Below are 18,725 nucleotides of genomic sequence, written 5' to 3' on the forward strand. Positions count from 1 at the left end.
TGTTACGCGGACACTAAAACATAAACCCCTTTTCTAGTGTTTCTACCATTCGTAAAGCGCTCGGTTCCTTGCAACAACACCATCCAGATGGCGCTCACCTCCGCAGCCCACACAAGAGGCCGTGTTTCTACCAGAAAGATCGCTCACTTGGCTTTGTGCATAGCATTTGCCACCAGCGTTTCCCGGTAAACATTACGGTTCCAATTTGGCCGACATTGTGTCAGCCAGTCTTGACATAACACAAAGTCCTGTTTCACTCAGGGAATTTTGCAAAGGCACTCGGGGAAAACCTGGAAAACTCAGGGAATTTGGAAATGTCAACTTGGTAAACACTGCATAAGCTGAAGTTACCAGGAAGTGTGAGAAGCAGTCAGGGATCTTTGAATGCTATCGCGTTCCACTCTTAAAGGCAAAGCTCAAGCATCCTCCAAATTTTTCGTCTTATGAGGCGGTATACTTCTCACAGCACCTTTCCCACTTTCAGAACACTCCCTACTATCCCTTTGTTTGAAACCTGTTGAGCATCTTCTGCAGTATCCAGTGAACTTCATCAAGAACATCAAATCAACAGCCCTTCAACTTGTGCTGTATCTTTACGAAGAGAAAGGTTGCAGGAGGTTCAACCTCACAAGTGGGTGGACGAGAATTGTTGTATGGTTGTTGTTGCAGAAAAGTCGGCCAGATCCTTAGGAACTGTGAGTGGGTACGCGGTTGTCAAGGTTCGTACACCTCCTTAAAATCCTCGAACACCTTTGAATTTGGCAAAAGATTTAAGGGCCTGTAAAATTCCTTAAAAATAAGTGTGCTGCTTGAATTCTTTGAAAACTGAGGTTGGCGACGACTTTTGAACAATCAAAGTAGCAAACTCTGCGTAAGGTATGCCATGGACACCGTTTATTGCAAAGCAATGCTGGGTTTTTCTTTCTTTTTTTTTTTCAGAGTGTGACTAAACAGCTGCAATGTGGCATGCCCATAGCCACTGACAACAAGCTTGTTTACATTACTGTTTCCATAGTGGAGCTAGACAAGGCCACATCAAGCGACTAAGCTGTGCCACCATTTTGTTGTTTTGCTAGTTCACACTACAGCCATGCATGTTCGAGCCCTAGGCTCTAGAAAGGCCTGAAGGAAAGTAAGTTACAGCCATTTTGCAAGTATCATCGGCTGCATTATCTCTAGACACTACTAACCATTGTTCCAAAAGGCGATTGACATCATTGTAACGAAAAAATCAACTTACAAAAGCCACCTAAAGTGCTTGAAGTGTGTGTCCAACTCAGGAGCGGCATAGCTGCAAGAAATGGCAACTGAGAAGGAGATATCACTATTTTCTGTGTATATGTATGAATCGTGTTTGTTTCCCCCCCCCCTCTTCAATTTTGGCCTTCGGCATCCTTTAAATCTTTTAATTCTCCTTGAATTTGAAGCAAATGTTTTGTACGAACCCTGTGTTGTGGTGGAACGTCTTCATCTCTCATCATCGTGCTCATAACATATCAGCAGTACTGTGTGTTGACACTCTTGCTGTATGGTGTGAACTCATAGTGCAGAGGTTTGCACTATGAGTTGGATGTCTGATTTTCCCTTTATCAGGTTTGCAAATTCTGGCGAAAAAATGAGCATGCTCTTGGTGGCAGTCCACACCATTGCACCTTCTTTCGTCTTCAAGAATCTAAGCTCTCCCTCTGCAAGGGGTGTTTGGCCTTCTAATCGGAACCATAGAATAAAGTCATGTCCCTGGCATGACTTTCGCTACAAAAGTTTAGTCATCCAAAGCCTGCCAGTAAGTTCCTTGGCAGTTGACAGATCTCTGCTGTGTCTTGCAGCCAACACTGAAATCACAATGGTGCACACGGACACGTTCATAAAGTGTTCGCAGCGTGATGCTACTCAGCATAATGATTAATGAAGGTCACATGTTATACAGTAGAACCTTGTTCATACGTTTCGGTGTAAAAAGTGAGAAAAAACCTACTAACCGAGAAAACGTATGGCCTGAAGTACTTAAAAAAATCGGCAGAACCCATCTCACGATGAGTGTCGATGGTAATGCCTTTAGCATTGAATCAATATAGCGGCACAACATATCACTGTTTATGAGCCACAGAATATCCTTTGTATGGTTCATTGCGCATTTTAGGGATTTATTAAACGACTCTGCAGCAATTGCAAACGGGGTGGTAGCCCACGCCAAGACTAACTAGTTTGTCCTGCGATGCATGCATGCTGACCGGTGAAGTCAGAATTATTTAGTGAAGGCCAATTTTCGTATCAAAGTAACGAAAGCGTGGCCTGTATAAATGTATTGGGGGCAAGCTCCACCACTGGAAAAGCTGGCGCCGCCGTCAGCGTGACGTGCTATGAGGGATCACATGGACACACCGGCCACATCGGCTGCTTCGGAAGCGCCGAAGAAAGCTGGAAAAGTTTTAAGTCCCACCTGCACTGCGATTCTGATTATATATGAGCAGGTTTTCCCAGTTCGGGTGTATGCTTGACAACACTTGAAAGCACTATAATGCGTAGTGGCTGCTTTTGAAGGCGTCCAACATGGTAGGCTACTACTCGGTGCCGCAGTGCCGGACGTTCGCAATGGAGCCCGCTGTCAGCCTTCATACGTACCCGCGGGACAAGAAGCTGCATGAAACTTGGATTGTGAAACTTAGAACCGGCAAGCAGCCATCGGCTGCAACTTGGGTGTGCAGCAAGCACTTCTGAGAGGAAGGTTTCTGCTACAGCGTCGAGGCTGCGATGTTCAGTGAGTAGCAGACAGCGCGCACTGAGACGCTCGCCCACGCGCGCTGTCTAGCTAATGTCATGAAGCTTTGATCCGTGCACTTGTTGATGCTAGATACTGGAAAATTCACTGTAATGGAAAGGGAACGGTAAGAAGCACGTTAAAAGAAGGCATGGCATATGCTCATGTTTGTGTTAGCACCAAACAATCAATGTACTGGATTAAGAAAAAGAAGCAGCAGGAAATTGCTCCCTGAGAAGGCCTATAAACATACAGTGCGATGCAATTTGAGAAATAATAATATTGAAATGTCCAATAATTTAGAAGAAAAGAAAAATAAAAAGATCGAATTGTTGCAACGGCATATCACAAGTAGCCATCGGCGTCGAAATCCCTAGGTATAAAGAAATTATTTTTGAACAGCTCTGATAGCATCCATGCAACAATGGCTGCCAGTGTACTGTCAAATGCTCATATGCTGCAGCCTAAAGCTCATGGCACAGTGCAAAATTACGCTTGCCATGAAAGCCAAATATTGTACGCCAACATGCATACGCACAATCGGTCGCTGGGAACCCGGGCACTCGCTGCATTGAGGCTACATTCTGTTATGCTCCATATGGTTATGCAGACAGCCCACTATAAGAACATATTTCACATGGTTTGCTCATAGCGTTTGCCTACATTTCACGCAAGAAACCAGTTTGGGGGACTCCATCGCAGCGACTGCGTGCAGTACGTGCAGTACTGTACTTATTCGGTTAAGAGATAGTGTCTGTAAACCATTCTGTGCTTTCTGTTTGCCCAAGATTATTATTTTGTCAGAAAAAAAACTTCCACCGTTTCGAGAGTACTTGCAGAAGGAGAGCTGCCATGTGGTGTTTTTATTGAGCACCAACAGTGAAACCAATAAAGAACGCACCGCGTTATCCCCTCATACTACGCAAGCAAGGCGCTTCCGACAGATGGCGACTCCGTAAGTCCTCGCCGCAAATAGGCGCCAGCCGAGACTTTCGATCAGTATCAAAATTAACCTAAAAATCTAATTAACAGTAGTCTCCTGTATAATGCCAGGAAGAGCCTTTGCAGAGTCCCTACATCGTTATACTCCCTGCTGACAAGGGAAATGGCATGTTAATAACACAGAAATGTTACTACAAAAGTAATATGGCCGCACTTCAAGACGACACATACATGATGAAGTGAGAGACAAACCTACGATCATTCTGCTTGCGAAAAGCTGTCGACCTCTGTTGAAGTTGCAAGGAGATACAAATTTGGTGAAACCGCTCACCATTGTTTTCCTTCGTCTGTAGTTATGGCCTAACAATAGCTGAAATACAGACCGACATGGTCGGAGGTAAGCATGTGCATACCCACCTGATTGAGGAGCTTTCCTGGCCACTCGTGAATTTTTTTTTTCTTTCCTTATTTGATTAATAGTTTTTTAGAGCGCAGCTCTTTGGCGTCCGTTCCTGGGTTTCGCGTCGGCGTCGGCGTTGTCGTCGGCGTTGTCGTCGGCCTCGTAACCAGCTCCGCCCCCCTTTCATCCCCCCAGCGCTAGCAGCGACCGACTGATACCGCTGGATGCCGCTGACGCCGCTAGAGAGTCAAGATAACGTGACTGCATAGAACACCGTCGCCGCCATGCAGAAAGAGGAGGAAAGGGTCGCTGCTATCTCTTCCCTCCTCCCTTTATCGCGTTGTCCGCTTGCTGCGCGCGCTTCTGCCCCCATCGTTTGCCGCTGGGTGTACACGCCGCCCCCCTCCGCTTCCGCTTACTGCTGGTTGCTCTCGACGGCGGCGATGAGCCTCCGCTTCGGCGGCGCGAACTGCAGGGTCTTCTCGGCGGCGGCGATGAGCTTCTGCTTCAGCCTCGCTTACTGCTGGTTGCTCTCGACGGCGGCGATGAGCCTCCGCTTCGGCGGCGCGAACGGCAGGGTCTTCTCGGCGGCGGCGCTTAGCCTCTGCTTCCCCCACGGCTGTGACAACCTCGCGAGGCACTTGTATAGATCTCGTCTTTGAGAATCAAGCATTGGTGTACCAAGTCGAACATATATCAGTCTATTTCTCCGACCACAAAGCTTCCTTCATGACTGTCAAGAACTGTTAGTGAAGTCTTTGTTAAAGGAATACGTGTGAAAAATAAAAAAAAAGTTCTGTGATAGCGCATACATGTGTTGCTCGATTTCTTTGCCTCAATCTATCCAAAAGGTGAAACAGCTTATTTGCTGCGCTCAAATTTCGCATTAGGAAGTAACGTAATCGTCGGTAATTTTATGTAAAGCGAAGCCATTGAGAGGAAGTTCTAACTTGGGCCCAACTCCGGCGCGGCCTATTCAAATAGATGTAAAACGCCGAAACGCTTTTCTCAGATAACCCCTGGACTCTCTCACTCCGATTCACTCCGATTCCTAAAGAACGAAACCTATCAGCACCTTCTTCCTACAGGCCAATTTCTCTTCTGTGTACTTCCGTAAAATTGCTAGAACACATCGTGTGTAAGCACATCACCAATTTTTCCTGGCCTATGAATATTCAGCTTTTCTGCCCCCCCTCCCCCCCTGCCCCAATAAATATGTCACTTTATTTTACTGTGCTTACTTATTTTCTTTTTCTTCTGTCCCCTAACTGCACCCTTAGCTTATAACAGTGACTGCCTTATAGATGAATAAATATGGTAATCTCACAATTACACAGCAGTTGATGTAATCACTGCCACTAAATTTGCAAGATTTGTGAGTTGTGCGCTTCACTTCACTTCATTTTATTACCTTAAAGATCCCTGTTTATTGTGAATTACATAAGGGGTTGGCTAACAAATTAAGGTTACAAATAAGTCTTTATGCGGCACAGTGTGCTGTGACATTTTCTGTAAAACTTGATGGACACGTGATTGCTGCAATGTCTCGGGGCGACTGGAGCAACTGGAGTGGTTTTCTGGTGTGCAGGACCCTGCTGGAGAAGGTGGCACAGGTGAAGCTACCAGACATGGTGCGTGTAGGAAAGCAGTATCTGTCTTCACTCTTTGACCCAACTGTGTCCAAGCTGGCCATTTGCTGCCACCCATCCAAGGTTGATGATACTGTTGCTGCTTTCAAAGAGTGCGTACTATTTTCTTCTTTCTTCGAGATACATTTTATGATAGCTATGAAAGCTTAGAACATACTATTTCTTGTTCGTAAAGCTCACTGTAATAATGAGTATTACTAGTAATGTGTAATGTATAAAGTAGTAATGAGTATAGTTAGTATTACATTGTAGCATTGCAGGTGTCCATGTTTTGTGGAATGGGATTTTTTAAAAAGCTTCTAGTAATTTCACTTTCACATTGCTATTGGTCATTAGGCAGATAAGCATTTCAAGAAAGGCAGCAGAAGTGTAACTTTGTTATGACAACAAATCCAGTGGCTTGTGAAATTACTTCTGCTGCAGTTGAACCTTGTTATAACAAGGTTGCATGGGACACAGATATACCTTAGTTATATCCATTATCCATCATCAGCACATTGTCGTGACACGCTGATATTGGTGAGACACATTTTAGATTTAATTAGTTAAATCCACTATTTTGTTGTATCTGTGTTTGTTATATTGAGATTTCACTATAATTTAATTAAAGTTGATGTGAGCAGCCTAGTATAAAAGTTCGGCAGCATGAGGCACCAGCTTAACAGCTGTCATGCATGTACTTTCAATGGTCGTTGAAACCAGCAACCATTGAAATCTGCAAGTCTATGAACATAGTTTGCACAAGAGAGCCAATGGAGCTTACAAGTTTCATCAGTTGTTGGTTTCAATGGCCATTAATTGCACCATCATATACAGTGTTTCAGGTTTGTATTGGACAAGCTGTTTTTCGTGTGTAGCTGTTGACTGCTTGTTAAAAAAAAGGTTTGTGTCAACAGACGCTCCAGCACTGATTAAAACAACAGCTCTCACCCAACACCAATCTCATTAGAATCCTTTATGCAGCTCATCATATTTGTAATTAGTAAATGATGATGTAAGTTATCACTGTTCTTTGAATTGGTAGTCTATTCTCGTACTCATGAGAGTAATATGCTTGGGTTTCACATGAATTATCAATAATTCATTGCTACAATGGGACAACACATATAAGTGATTCTGAAGCCAGTCAGAGAAACCAGCCTGACATTTTGATACTCGTGATTGATATTGACTGCATCACACGTGTGAAGGCGGCAGTTGGCTTACTGCTTTCATGTCATAGCTTTGCTGTTCACCTACAGTAGTGCTGCAAGTACAAGACTCAAAGCTGAGTTGTAAAACTTGCCTCTGGTGCATACACCGATTTCATCATGGGCAAAGCTCATTGATTCCTCTTTTCTGAAACTCTCAATTATGTGTACTATGTATGTTGCAGGCCACTGTGACCACAGTGAACACCACCATGGTAGTGTTCACTGTAAAAGAGCACTGAAAGTTGTCCCATTGCTCATGGGTCTCCCAGAAGAAGGATGCAGTATAACTGCTTGTCTGTCAATACATACAGTGTAAAGACAGTCTGAGCTAGAGTGTACTAGAATGAGTTAGGAGTGGGCCAGACAGTGCTCTCCCACTGAGGTGCTGCATGTGGAAAAATTGTGCGAGGGTGCTGCGAGCAAACTAGATTGGGGCTGAGACGTGCTCCGCGGCATACTCAACATACTTTCGCTGTGAGCACCAAGGCCAATACAACTCAACATTTTCAGTTTTGCTGTCATTGTTAAGTCATTGCGAGCACGCATTCATTGCACGGGTGCCTTGTTTTTGTTTTAAAGAGCTTGTACAGTACATTTCTTAATATGTCTTTATTTGTTTGGGTGCACCCACTGCTCTTGTTGGCTGTTGCCAATTGTAATTTTAGCTTGGTGAACTGCTGTCTTCAACACAGATTTCTAAAAGTAACACATAATTTTGTCGCAGCAGCCACCGATCTGCAACATGAAGCTAGTGTTGTTTCACGCCTGCTTCTTGTTTGTGCAGTATAAAAGAGCACAGACAATAATCGAAGAAAACGATATGATAGCAAAATAAACGATGTTTATTAAGTGCATGGCACGAAGAAAAGAAGCGGATGAATAAGATTCTCGGTAAATCAAATGGTATGTAGACATATTCACAACATATATATAACAGAAATGTTATCAGATACTCTAAATGCACTAATTGAAGAAGTGATTAAGCATGTTTGCAGTAACAAACGCATCACCACTATACCTTACTTCATGGTGGTTCCGTGTCCATGGGAGCACGCACAGCAGCTTCGACTGACTGCCTGTAGCTGGAGCCTTATCACGGATGGAATTAGAGTGTACAACAATTATAGTACACTCTAGATGGAACGGACCCCAAGTGTGCAGATAGGCTTTCCGTGAGAAGGAATCATGACAGTGATTGGACACTAATATGAACAACAGTGTTAAGAGAAAGGATATTGCCTATGTATACTCAGACTGAATTGCGGTGACTGGGACGTAAATACCAATGTAACCTCTATGGCTCTATGGCTGATCCTCAGTCTTCTTCAATGTGCCAGCAGGTGAAATGAAGTAGAAACATACAAGTCTCATTGTATGCTATTTGGTATTCAGATCATCTGCGATTCCTGAATTCACTATTAAATATGATCAAATAGTCGTTTCTGTTCAAATGTGATGCATAACAGCACTTTGAATTCTCGAGGGCGGTTCCAAGGCAAGCGAGGACTGTTTCAAAGGATTCTGCTGCTGGCGAGTCGCAGCTGTTGCAGAGCCCCACCAGTTCCTGAGCGAATTAATGCACAGGGTTTGATAACTTCTGCTTAACATGCCCATTGCTGTCGGTCAATGTAAATGCTCCGTTTCAGGGCTGCCTGTAAATCTGCTAGCTGGATTCCGACAAGGAAATTTTTTCATGGACAGTCTTACCGTGTCTTCATCCCATTAAAATTGAGGGGTGTATGTTGTAGCACACTTAATTGTCTCCTTAAACAAACGAAGCAAATGTGCATATATCTCTATGTGTATGTTGAGGCATGCCATTTGTTTAACTGCTTCATTGTTGTCGTTATGATAGTGCGCCAGATACCTTAATGTGGCCGTTTGCACAAGCTGCTCAGTTGAGCATGACGTATAAAATATAAGATAAGCATAACCTGTTTTTCTGGGAAATCAACTCGAAAATAATTTCATTTTGTTTAAACCCCTAGCAAGGAGCTGAAGGACACAGCTACCTTCTTTTTTATTTTTTTTAACAACTTCTGGGGTTTTACATGGCAAAACAACAATATACGATTATGAGGCACACGCAGCGTTTGAGTTTTCACCACCTAGGGTTCTTTAACATACACCTAAATATAAGTACACAAGTGTTTTTCTTTTTCGGCCCGATCAAATTCCACGGCCAGGATTGAACCCGTGAGCTGCAATTTAGAAGCGCAGTGCCATGGCCAGTATTACCTCTAATCAAGCTACCGCGCCGGCTTTTTTAGCTTTTTTTTTTAAGCATGGACTGGCAAAAAAATTGAACGCGGCTTACAGGCCAAAGATTAGTATATAGAATAGTTAAATAAAACTGTTTTCGGCACCCGAGGCCCGACCCAGTAAAAGACCCCGTACCAATGACTATGCATTCTGTTACGCGAGGAAGATGCGAAAATGAACAGAATGCTGCACTGGATTTTTTAAGCATGAAATGCTTTTAGCTCCTTTTGTCGATGGCCTTCACCTTAAGCCAAAAGCTAGAGCTGTTATCCGGACGCTCCAATGAGTTCGTCCAGGCAACCAGCCAAACATTTTTTTTTAAATTTGGAAGTCGCTTAAGCTTTGCCTTTAAGAGTGGAACGCAATAAATTTCAAAGATCCTTGACTGCTTTGCACGCTTCTTGGCAACTAGGTCGTATGTAACCATAATGTTTACCGGAAAACGCTGGCCGCGAACACTATGCACGAAGGTGGGCTTTGTAGTAGAAACGCGGCCTCTTGCGTGGGCCACTCCGTGGCCTCCAAGACGCCCACCCACGTGCCGGCCCACACAAATGGTGGACGCCGCGGTCGGTCTGTGAATTGTAGAAAGGCTGGAAAAGCGGTTTCTTTGAGTTTTCGTGTAACGGAATTATATGTTCTCTCGTATAGTCAAATTATAATCCGAGAGCTATCACGTCTGTAGGTTGTGTGTAAGTCGTACTTTACGATTTTTCCACGTATTTTAGCTTGAGAGATTCAATTAGTTCGGTAATTTCCTTGCGTCACATGGAGGGCCTGGGTATGGGTGGTTTGAAAATCTTTTTGCCGAAACGACGTCCGATGCTGACACCAGGTTTCCTGTGACATGGGCTCCTCAACGCTATCGCGTTAAAATACGGTCTCTGGCCCCCAACCCCTTGTACAGGACGGCATTACATAGGTGATTTACTGCTAAAAAAAAGTTAAAACAAATATTGCTTCTAAGTTCTTCATAATGTTTGTTCACAATATCACTGAATCTGTAACTTCTAGTATGCTCGTATGCGGAAGTTTTATTTGTCATTTACAATAGGGGGCAACTTTCTAAAGGCAGATACAGGGCACTACTTACTTAGTTGTCATCTTTTGGCGCTGAGCGCTGAATGCCAGTGGCCAGGAAGTTCCGTGGCATGGGTTTTGCGTCATCTCAAGTGATGGCGCCACACTGCATAGTGCCTCCTTGAGGCGCTTCTACCCCCCGCGATGACTGCCGTTAAGGTTAGAGTGTACTAGACTATTCTAGTACACTCTAGTTATGGTGTTGCACTGCTAAGCACGATGTGGCAGGATTAAATCTCGGCCGCGCCAGCTGTATTTCGATGCAGGCGAAATGCAAAAACACCTGTGTCCCGTGCATTGGAGGGACGTTAAAGATCCCCTGGAGGTCAAAAGTAATCCAGAGTCCCCCACTACGAAGGGCCTCAAAATCAAATCGTGATTTTGGCACGTAAATCCACAGAATTCAATTCGTTCTTCTAGCTAGGCAGTCTCCCTCCTGGCATCTTTTGCTACCTGTCATGCGGCCTTCAGCCGGTTTTATTCTAGCTGGGCAGTGTCCATATGGAACAGTATAGCGGGGTGCGGTGGGGTGTGCCATTGCAAACATGCAATACACCCATTTTAAGATTGTGGCTAGTGTCATCTCCAATCAAGCCCCTTTGTCGGTTGCCATTTCATGATTACATCTACTCAATTACAGGAGAGCCAGCAATCTTTTTCTTTCAGTATACTTCACGTAAACCTGAGAACAGGGCAACGAGGCTCTAGATGAGGCAGATATGTTTATTTATTAAAGCGACAAGCAGCAAGCTTTTTTATTTTTGCATTTTGCGAGAAGGTTTGATAGAAAACGATATATGCTAGAATACACACAAGAGACACATGCTGCTTGTAAAACAAGCAAAATAGTTCTCTAAGGCAACAACAATAACAGCAGAATGAAAGCTGACACTGCGACCACAATGCACGCGTGGCATAAAACCACAGAAAGGAATTTATTCTTAAGACATAAATACACGTCATATGCAATCATAAACACCGTCTGAGCGTTCTGAATTCGTGTACCAGCGTGCTGAGTAGTACAAAAGACCCTTCTGAGCAGAATCGCCAGCAGTTTCCAACGGCGCGACCTTGATGCGACCCAATCCACTTCGACTGCAGCGCCGCCACAATATTTTTGATCTACAGTATTTTGAAGCATACGCTGCTCGGGCTGCTCATCCCACTCAACCGTATTCTAGTACAATCTAGTCTGAGCCTAATTCCATTCTACCTTTACTATTGTAAATCAGCACTTTACACAAAGCTGCACACTTGCTGGTGGGGCATCTGTAGTGCCGTCACTGCCCTTGCTTGTGACTCTATCTGGCCCTTATGTGAGCAGCATGTATACAGTAGAACTTCGTGCATACAGTTTAAAGGGAAAGCGCACTAACCGGGAAAATGTACGATCCAAAGTCACTAAAAATTTGACAGACTCAACTGTATTTGCATCTATATAATGCAAAGCATTGCAAAAATCATTGCAACGCGAGACGTAGGTGCGCACCGAGCTGGTGAGGCCTGAGCACCCCGAGTTGCGCATTGTCATTTTTGCAGCTTAATCATTGTCATCATATAAACTTCATCGTAGAGACTGAAGAGTTTGGAGCATGGAAGCTCCTGGACCCTCGCACGACCCCACCCTTCGGTCCATATTGGTGTCAGCCCGATCAGTAGCCATGGTCTGCACAACAGGGTCCCTGGAGCGCAGCAGGGTCTCCCAGTCCTCCCAGGTCTTCCATTGCTCTAGGCCCCGCGGTGGAAGATCCGCCGGGCAATGAAGAAGGAGATGGAGAGCAGAAGCATGAGGTTCAGGACACAGAGTACAAGCTGAAGTGAGGAAAAGTGGGTGATAGTGAGAAAGAGTGCGAGGAGGGAGGAGAGTGTGTGTTTGTAATTGGCACCAAAGGGTTGCTTGTTGATTGCTAACGGATTTGCGCGCTGGAGGGTACAGTTGGCGCACCACCTTGGAGGCATGCGTCAGCTCGTTAAAAGTGCGTGCGCGCTCCTTCGTGAATCGTTTATCAGAGGCCGCAAGTGCCCGGTTTACAGAACCTCGTTCTAAGAGGTTGGCGGCTTCGTTTCCAGGATTCTCGCAGTGCGCAGGCACCCATATCAGCTCCACATGGCGGGGCATGGTTGCAACGGGCGAGTCCAGCATGTAAAAAGCGCGAACGTGGACTCGGCCTCATGTGAAATTCAGGATTGCAATTTTGGAATCCAATGAAACATACCTTGCTTCTGTGTTGACAATGGCTAGGGGGAGATGGTGATGTATGTGTTTTTTTGGCGCAAGGGCCAGGGATGGCCAAAGAGCGCCAATCGGGGGAGGTGTCTGGGGGGAGCGTACGTGTTCCGATGGGAGAGTGTGATCCACCATGGCAGCGACCGCTTAATCACCTGTGCACGCTTCGTCTACCGATCCGGCGTCCAGTTCAGCAATCTTACGTTTGCACTCCCCGTATTCAGCCTGGGTCAACAGCTTTTTGGAGCAGGACATTTTGGCAGGAAGCTTAATGCCCACTCGGCACAAATCGTTGTTGCAAGAGACACTGACGCACGTGGAGTTTGTGGACCCCGAGCAACCCGAGACGCGTGTTGGTGTTTTCCTATTGCGTAGTGTTTTAAGACCGCGACGGGAAACCAAAATGAAGTCGAGCCAGTGAGCAGCCATTGAATACAGAGCGAAACATGATGCTCACTGCGTGCCGCCTGCAGCAAAGAACGGCGGCGTGTATGCGTTATCGTCTATTAAAAGCATGCAGTACGCTTCCAATGGCACTAAGCCCCACGCGCTGTGAAACAGATAGGTAAAGAGGGTTATTGCAGTTGAGTTGGCGGCCATAGCTGTGAATGCAGCATGTGACGACCCAGGATTAGGTTTGATGATGCCGGAACAGAAAACTGAGTGCGCACCGACATTTTCACATGAAACGGGCGGGCAAGTATTGCCCGCCCGCGGCGAAGCTGCTGCGACGAAGCTGCTGCAGCAGGCGGCTTCTTTTCTCGATCTTTCGCGCCTCGTACGTTTTCTTGTTTACATTGGATCTAGCGGCCGGTAAACATATCACACAATTGCAGTTTGGCTATGTGCTGAACATTGGTGCCGAAACATCATGTTTTCCGGGAACACATAAAGCATTAAAAGAGAAGCGTAACTCATTTTTGTGTTCTCAATCGCGAACATTTGCGCTAGAAAATCTTACCTAATGGGATCGTATCAACTAGGTTATACTGTAACTGGTACAGTGTTGTTTGTTTCTTTTTTGAGCATTAAACACTCGTACATATGACACCATGGCCGCGATTTTGTAGCGATGCCTTTTTCTGATGCTAATGCCTGTCGGCGCCTTTCGCATTCGTGAGTGGTCAAAGCGATGCTTTGACCACTCATCGGCAAAAGACATCACAATATCGCAGACCATGTGTATGTAAGCCATCGCAAAAAAAAAATTTATGGGGATGAGGTAAAGGGGTTACCCACCAAGCAACAATCAAGGCACCCTATGGTTTGAAATCATTACACCCATTCTTAATTTACTGGTTAGGCTGCATATTACGCCCTTCACCTTTGGGTGAATTGTGATTGGTAGTGGTTTGAAGAAGGGAGACAGCTGTACAGAAGGACCGTGCCATGAGAATTCATCTTTTTTGTTTCCAGATTCCGGAGAAACCTCACAGTTGTCACATCTCTGGACGATAGCATTTTTGCAAAGTATTGAAAATGTGGCCAATCATCAAAAAGTCGAACCACTAAACTGGCACAGCCCAAGCCCAAAGCCGAGGATCTAAGGAAGTCGCCCTTTGTTCACAGCTTTCTTATTTCTAAAGTGCTGTCTAAGATGCTTGTTTGTTGGTACGCACCACACTTGTCGTAGGCACTGACTTTTTAAATAAAGCCTGTACAATTGTTTGTACAATTTTCTTGTCTCTCTCCAAATGGCTGAGCTGCATGTGCACTGTGCCTTGCAAATAAGCCTAATGTGTACCTAAACAAACCAAGCATTTCAGTGTTCCTTGGGCATGCATCAACTTTTTCTTCTTTTCATGCTGAAACTCATTTCACTGTGTTCTTTGTAGATCAGATGCCAAACCGAGTCAATTTGATGGTCAAGATTTCTTGTAAATGCCTTGATAGTCTGGCAACCTGCATGCATTTGTTGTCGCTGATGCCATCAACGATGACACACTCCTCACACCAGCTGCTCTTGTGGCTTTTTGTTTGCTTATCTAGCAGCCTCTTGAGAGTCACTGCTCATCGTTTGCTTGACATGAATTGCAAACAGAGCTGCACTGAAAATACTATACTAACTTGGTTGTGCATGAAAATTCATTTATCGGTTTAAACTCGTGTCACCTGGAAAAGTACTACTGATGAATGTGGCCGGCTGAATTCGGGAATGGTGATAGGCCGCTGTTGACACTGTGTAACACACGTTTTGTGCGTCATGAGAAGTAATTGTCACAAAAAGTGCTCTAACTAGGCACTTGTCTTTAATTGCTCAATATTACCCTGATGCAGCTGTCGTTTGTACGCCAGTTCATGGCTCTATAGCAATGCATGGTGCCTTCTGGTATCTGATCATACCAACCCTACCATGTAGATGATGAGTAGCCCATTACATTAAAGATAAATCGCAACATGCACCTGCAGCAGCCTGCATCGATATAGTAGGCTATGACTGCATTCTTTAGTTCACATTATAATCAGAATACTATTTGTTTTCTAGGTGTGCACCAACTCCTTCAATTATATTCCTGCAAATATAATACTATTAAAGGCAAATTGTCCATACCAGTGCAAGAAACCCTAGAAGTATAGAAAACACTGTTTTTACATTTGCATTCTCAATAAAATGCAGGAGCAGGTACAAAAAGTACTATCAACTCTTTCTTTATCATGCTATAGAAAATTGATTTATTTGATCAATAGCTTTTTTCAAAATGCTGGCAAAGATCGACACAAATTTTTCTACAAGCAACACTATGCATTGTGTGAACTGAAGACTGCACCTATACTTATGGTCAGATTTGTCAATCTTGGCTCCCATGGTAATGTTGAAAACTGCGTAATTATTTGACAGGAGGTATCATTGAAATTTGCCTCCAGTGCCTGTTGCACTTAAAAACACTGCAAAGTGTGCACCTTGGGTGACTCGGGTGAAAATTTTTTAACTGCAGCAGCAGTGAACATTCAGTGAATTCTGTGGCTACTGTATTTTCCTGTGTATAACCAGCGTCTTCGTACACCTCGCATCAGCAATTGCAACACTTGGAAAGAAGAAAGTAGTCACTGTTTCACCCAAAAGGTGAAGCATTGATAGCGATAGCAAACTATTAGACAACTACATGACATAAGGTTCATAGTTTTGTCAGCCATATAAATTGCAGTAAAGATCCGCTTACTAAAATTAACAAACATATCGTTATGTGCACACGTTCAAACATGAACAGATCTCACTAGATGACTGGGAACATTCGCAGTCGCAGCACTGGCTTGATAAGCACTAATAGAGGGGAGCGAATGCTTCTACTGCCTATCCCTTCAATGCGAGTCTCCGAAGCTTGCGATTACGCTATCTTCAGGCACTATGCGCTCGGAAGGACAGCGCTCATGCGGCCACTAGCCATCACGGCTCGCCCAACGTTTGCACCCACCAGGTACCTCCAAGATAAGGCGCGGGGGTGCATGTGCTCAACCGCGCGGACAGCCATGCACAGCCTGGCTAGAGGAAGAGAGACGCGCTCACCTGGCCCACCTAGCACGTGCTTAATCATGTGACCTCCAACATATGGCGTGCATCAAGCCGCCATCCTTCTCATCTTCGACCTTCAGCTCTGTTCACCACCTCTTCGGTGGCGCTGTAAAGGACTGCCGGCACCACGTGTGCTATTCTCCAACTGCCAACCAGTGTTGCCAAATGTTCTCCCAGCGTATCGCTAAAATGAGAAAGAATTCGCTAGAGTTAGAAGCAATGTCACTAAAGCTGTCGAATAAGTTTTGAGTAAAGTGGGCATTTTGGAAAGCTGTAATGGGAGCTAACGTATGGCATACGTTAATATGGTTTCAAAACAATAATTGATGTAGTTGAAATTCTGCATTTAACTTCGCACTGTAAGATTGCAAATCCAACAGAATTTTTAAAAAACACGGCTAGACTGATTTTTCTAGCTCAAGAAAGTATTTGGTCCACGTTATCTTTGCAATTGTAGTGCGATAGCAATTATATGGACACCCCAGGCGCATTTCTGGCGTCGCCGTGATGTTCTGCATAAACTCCAAGGGTGATAACATCATTGCCGCACGCCGTATGCTGTATGTGCAAGGGAAAGTGTGCGGGGGTGAGCCGACAATGGTGGCTCAATCTCGAGCGTGCGAGGAAAGTAGGGAGGAAGAGCGCCATCTTCTGTCGCGTGCAAGGCACCGGGACGGGGCGTTCTACTGCAGCGGCGGCTACGTATGGCACGACTGCGCATGCCTTGAAAGCGAACTGTGATGGGGACAAAGTGCGCGGAGTGCTGATAGCTTCGTGCGCGCTGTGTTCTGGCCGCTTAGTTCGCATTGAAGCGAGAGGCAGCACGAAGGTCAGTTCGTTCGCTGCTGCCGCCGCACTTTCTCATTCCAGCGTTTTGACAGCGAGTATGCGCGGTCATCGAGTGAGATGTGTTCATGTTTGCTTGTGCACGCGTGACACCATGCTTGTTAATTTATTTATTAAGCGAACGTTTACAAGTTTATGCGACCGATAAAACTACTATCCTTACTTCGTATAACTGTCTGCTAATTTTCTGTCGCAATCGATGCATCGCCTTTTGGGCGAAACTGCGACTATTTGTTTTAGTTATTGGCACTTGTGAAAAAAATAACTAAATTATTCGAGACATGCTTAGTCACGTGTTGTCCACACGGCGATGACATTTACGTAATATTACACAGGTCAAATACTACACTTCCGCCACTTGATCCACCTGAAAGGTCTTTGCAGTATTTGCCTGAAAGCCGTAAAAAAATGGAAGCAGTCGATTCAGATTCACATGAACAAGCTCAGCCACTCCGGTATGCACGCCTTTCAACAGTCTATGTGTGTTATCGTTCAGCTGGTGCGTTCTGAAGCTCACCATAGAATTTATTGCAATAGGTCTCGGTAAATTAGTTTAATATACTGCTACGCTTGCGAACATTTACCAATTGAACGTATCTAGTGTAACAGCAGAACCTGCAGCGTTAAGACCCGTTCAAATCGGCTTTGCAAAAAACGTGCTTTCTTGAGCACAGTCTGAAGCTTGGAAGACAACCTATGTGAAAGCAACTGTTGCTTCATGGTTACAGAGCCCACGCGCCGTACAGCTAATCTCGGCTGCTTTCTTGTAGCTTTTGAATGATAAAGTACATTCTATAAGGTCATTTTCGAAGCAACTTTCTTATCTTTCAAGTCGCTTATTCGCCTGTTGCTAAATAGAAAATTTTGGCGTTAAACAGACAAAGTCGCTCAATCGATTGGCAAATTCGCTAAAATGGAAACACTGCTTGTAACCCAGCAAAAAAGGCAAAATGGAAGTCCAACAAGAGAAGAGAGGGATGCAAATGAGAGAAAAGCAGGTAGCTTAACCAGAGTTAGAGGAGAATGAGCGGCCATGAGACAGGAGAGAGGGAGCTTCAACATGAGGGGTACCTAGGAGATAATGAAACTTTAGATGGCGGAGAAGTTTGCCTTGAGGTATGGCTTAACGTCAGCGATGCGCGCGCTGCCATGAAGCCATGCATCAAGGCGAAATTTGCATATAATATGTACTCCAACCTGTTAAATTTTTCTTATTTTGGTGCGGGTTACCAGCGCAAAAATACGATATTCCCGAGCAGACAGCGTCGGAAGTCTCGGGAAATCACGAGGGGCTAGCACGGGAACTTCAAGCCCGTCGCACGTCGTGATATATGTCAGGTATCCTGGCGCACAGAAATTACAAAGCGGGGCAGGGGGAGGGGCACGTGCCGAGGTTCCTCCCCTTGGCTACTTGAGTCAGGGTAATTCGTGGTTTGAAGTAGCTAATCTCTGCCGTCTCATTTCCTGCGATATCTACGTAACTCGGTAGCCATTGAAAATTGACCTCATGATAAACGACAGAAGCAATGGTCGATATATACGTTTTCGTAATATTGTTAAACGTAGTGATCTATACAGGACAGTGCCATTAATTTATTACTTCTATGAGGGCCCCTTTGGAGTCGCAATATATCGCCCGGTGCCGAACCTAGAGGCCCGTTGCAGAATCATCAACAAAAATCTGCTCTCGGCAACGTGTTCGCCATTTTCCTTTGAATTCAGCAGATTCCTCATCAATTGGTTGAGCAGTCTTTCAGCGAGAGCATGACCGGAGTAATGCAATTATTCCGATACTATACTGTGCTCGCGTGTCGTCAGTGGTCCGGCGAGTGGTGCTCCAGTAACGTTATCACCAAG

The 18,725-nt window shown here is 44.9% G+C and overlaps 1 protein-coding gene across 1 annotated transcript in view; it reads left to right on the forward strand.

Moving 5' to 3' along the window:
* Positions 1–14,186, forward strand: part of LOC142576220 (uncharacterized protein C05D11.1-like) — a 128,997-nt gene extending 114,811 nt beyond the window's left edge. The window contains exons 20-21 of the mRNA XM_075686243.1: positions 5,689–5,841; positions 13,928–14,186. Coding sequence (XP_075542358.1) covers positions 5,689–5,841; positions 13,928–13,988 — 214 coding nt within the window. The 3' untranslated portion in view covers positions 13,989–14,186. The remainder of the gene's footprint in view (positions 1–5,688; positions 5,842–13,927) is intronic.
* Positions 14,187–18,725: the final 4,539 nt, after the last annotated feature.

The sequence above is a fragment of the Dermacentor variabilis genome, chromosome 1 (genome assembly GCF_050947875.1).
Source record: "Dermacentor variabilis isolate Ectoservices chromosome 1, ASM5094787v1, whole genome shotgun sequence".
Classification (NCBI taxonomy): Eukaryota; Metazoa; Arthropoda; class Arachnida; order Ixodida; family Ixodidae; genus Dermacentor; species Dermacentor variabilis.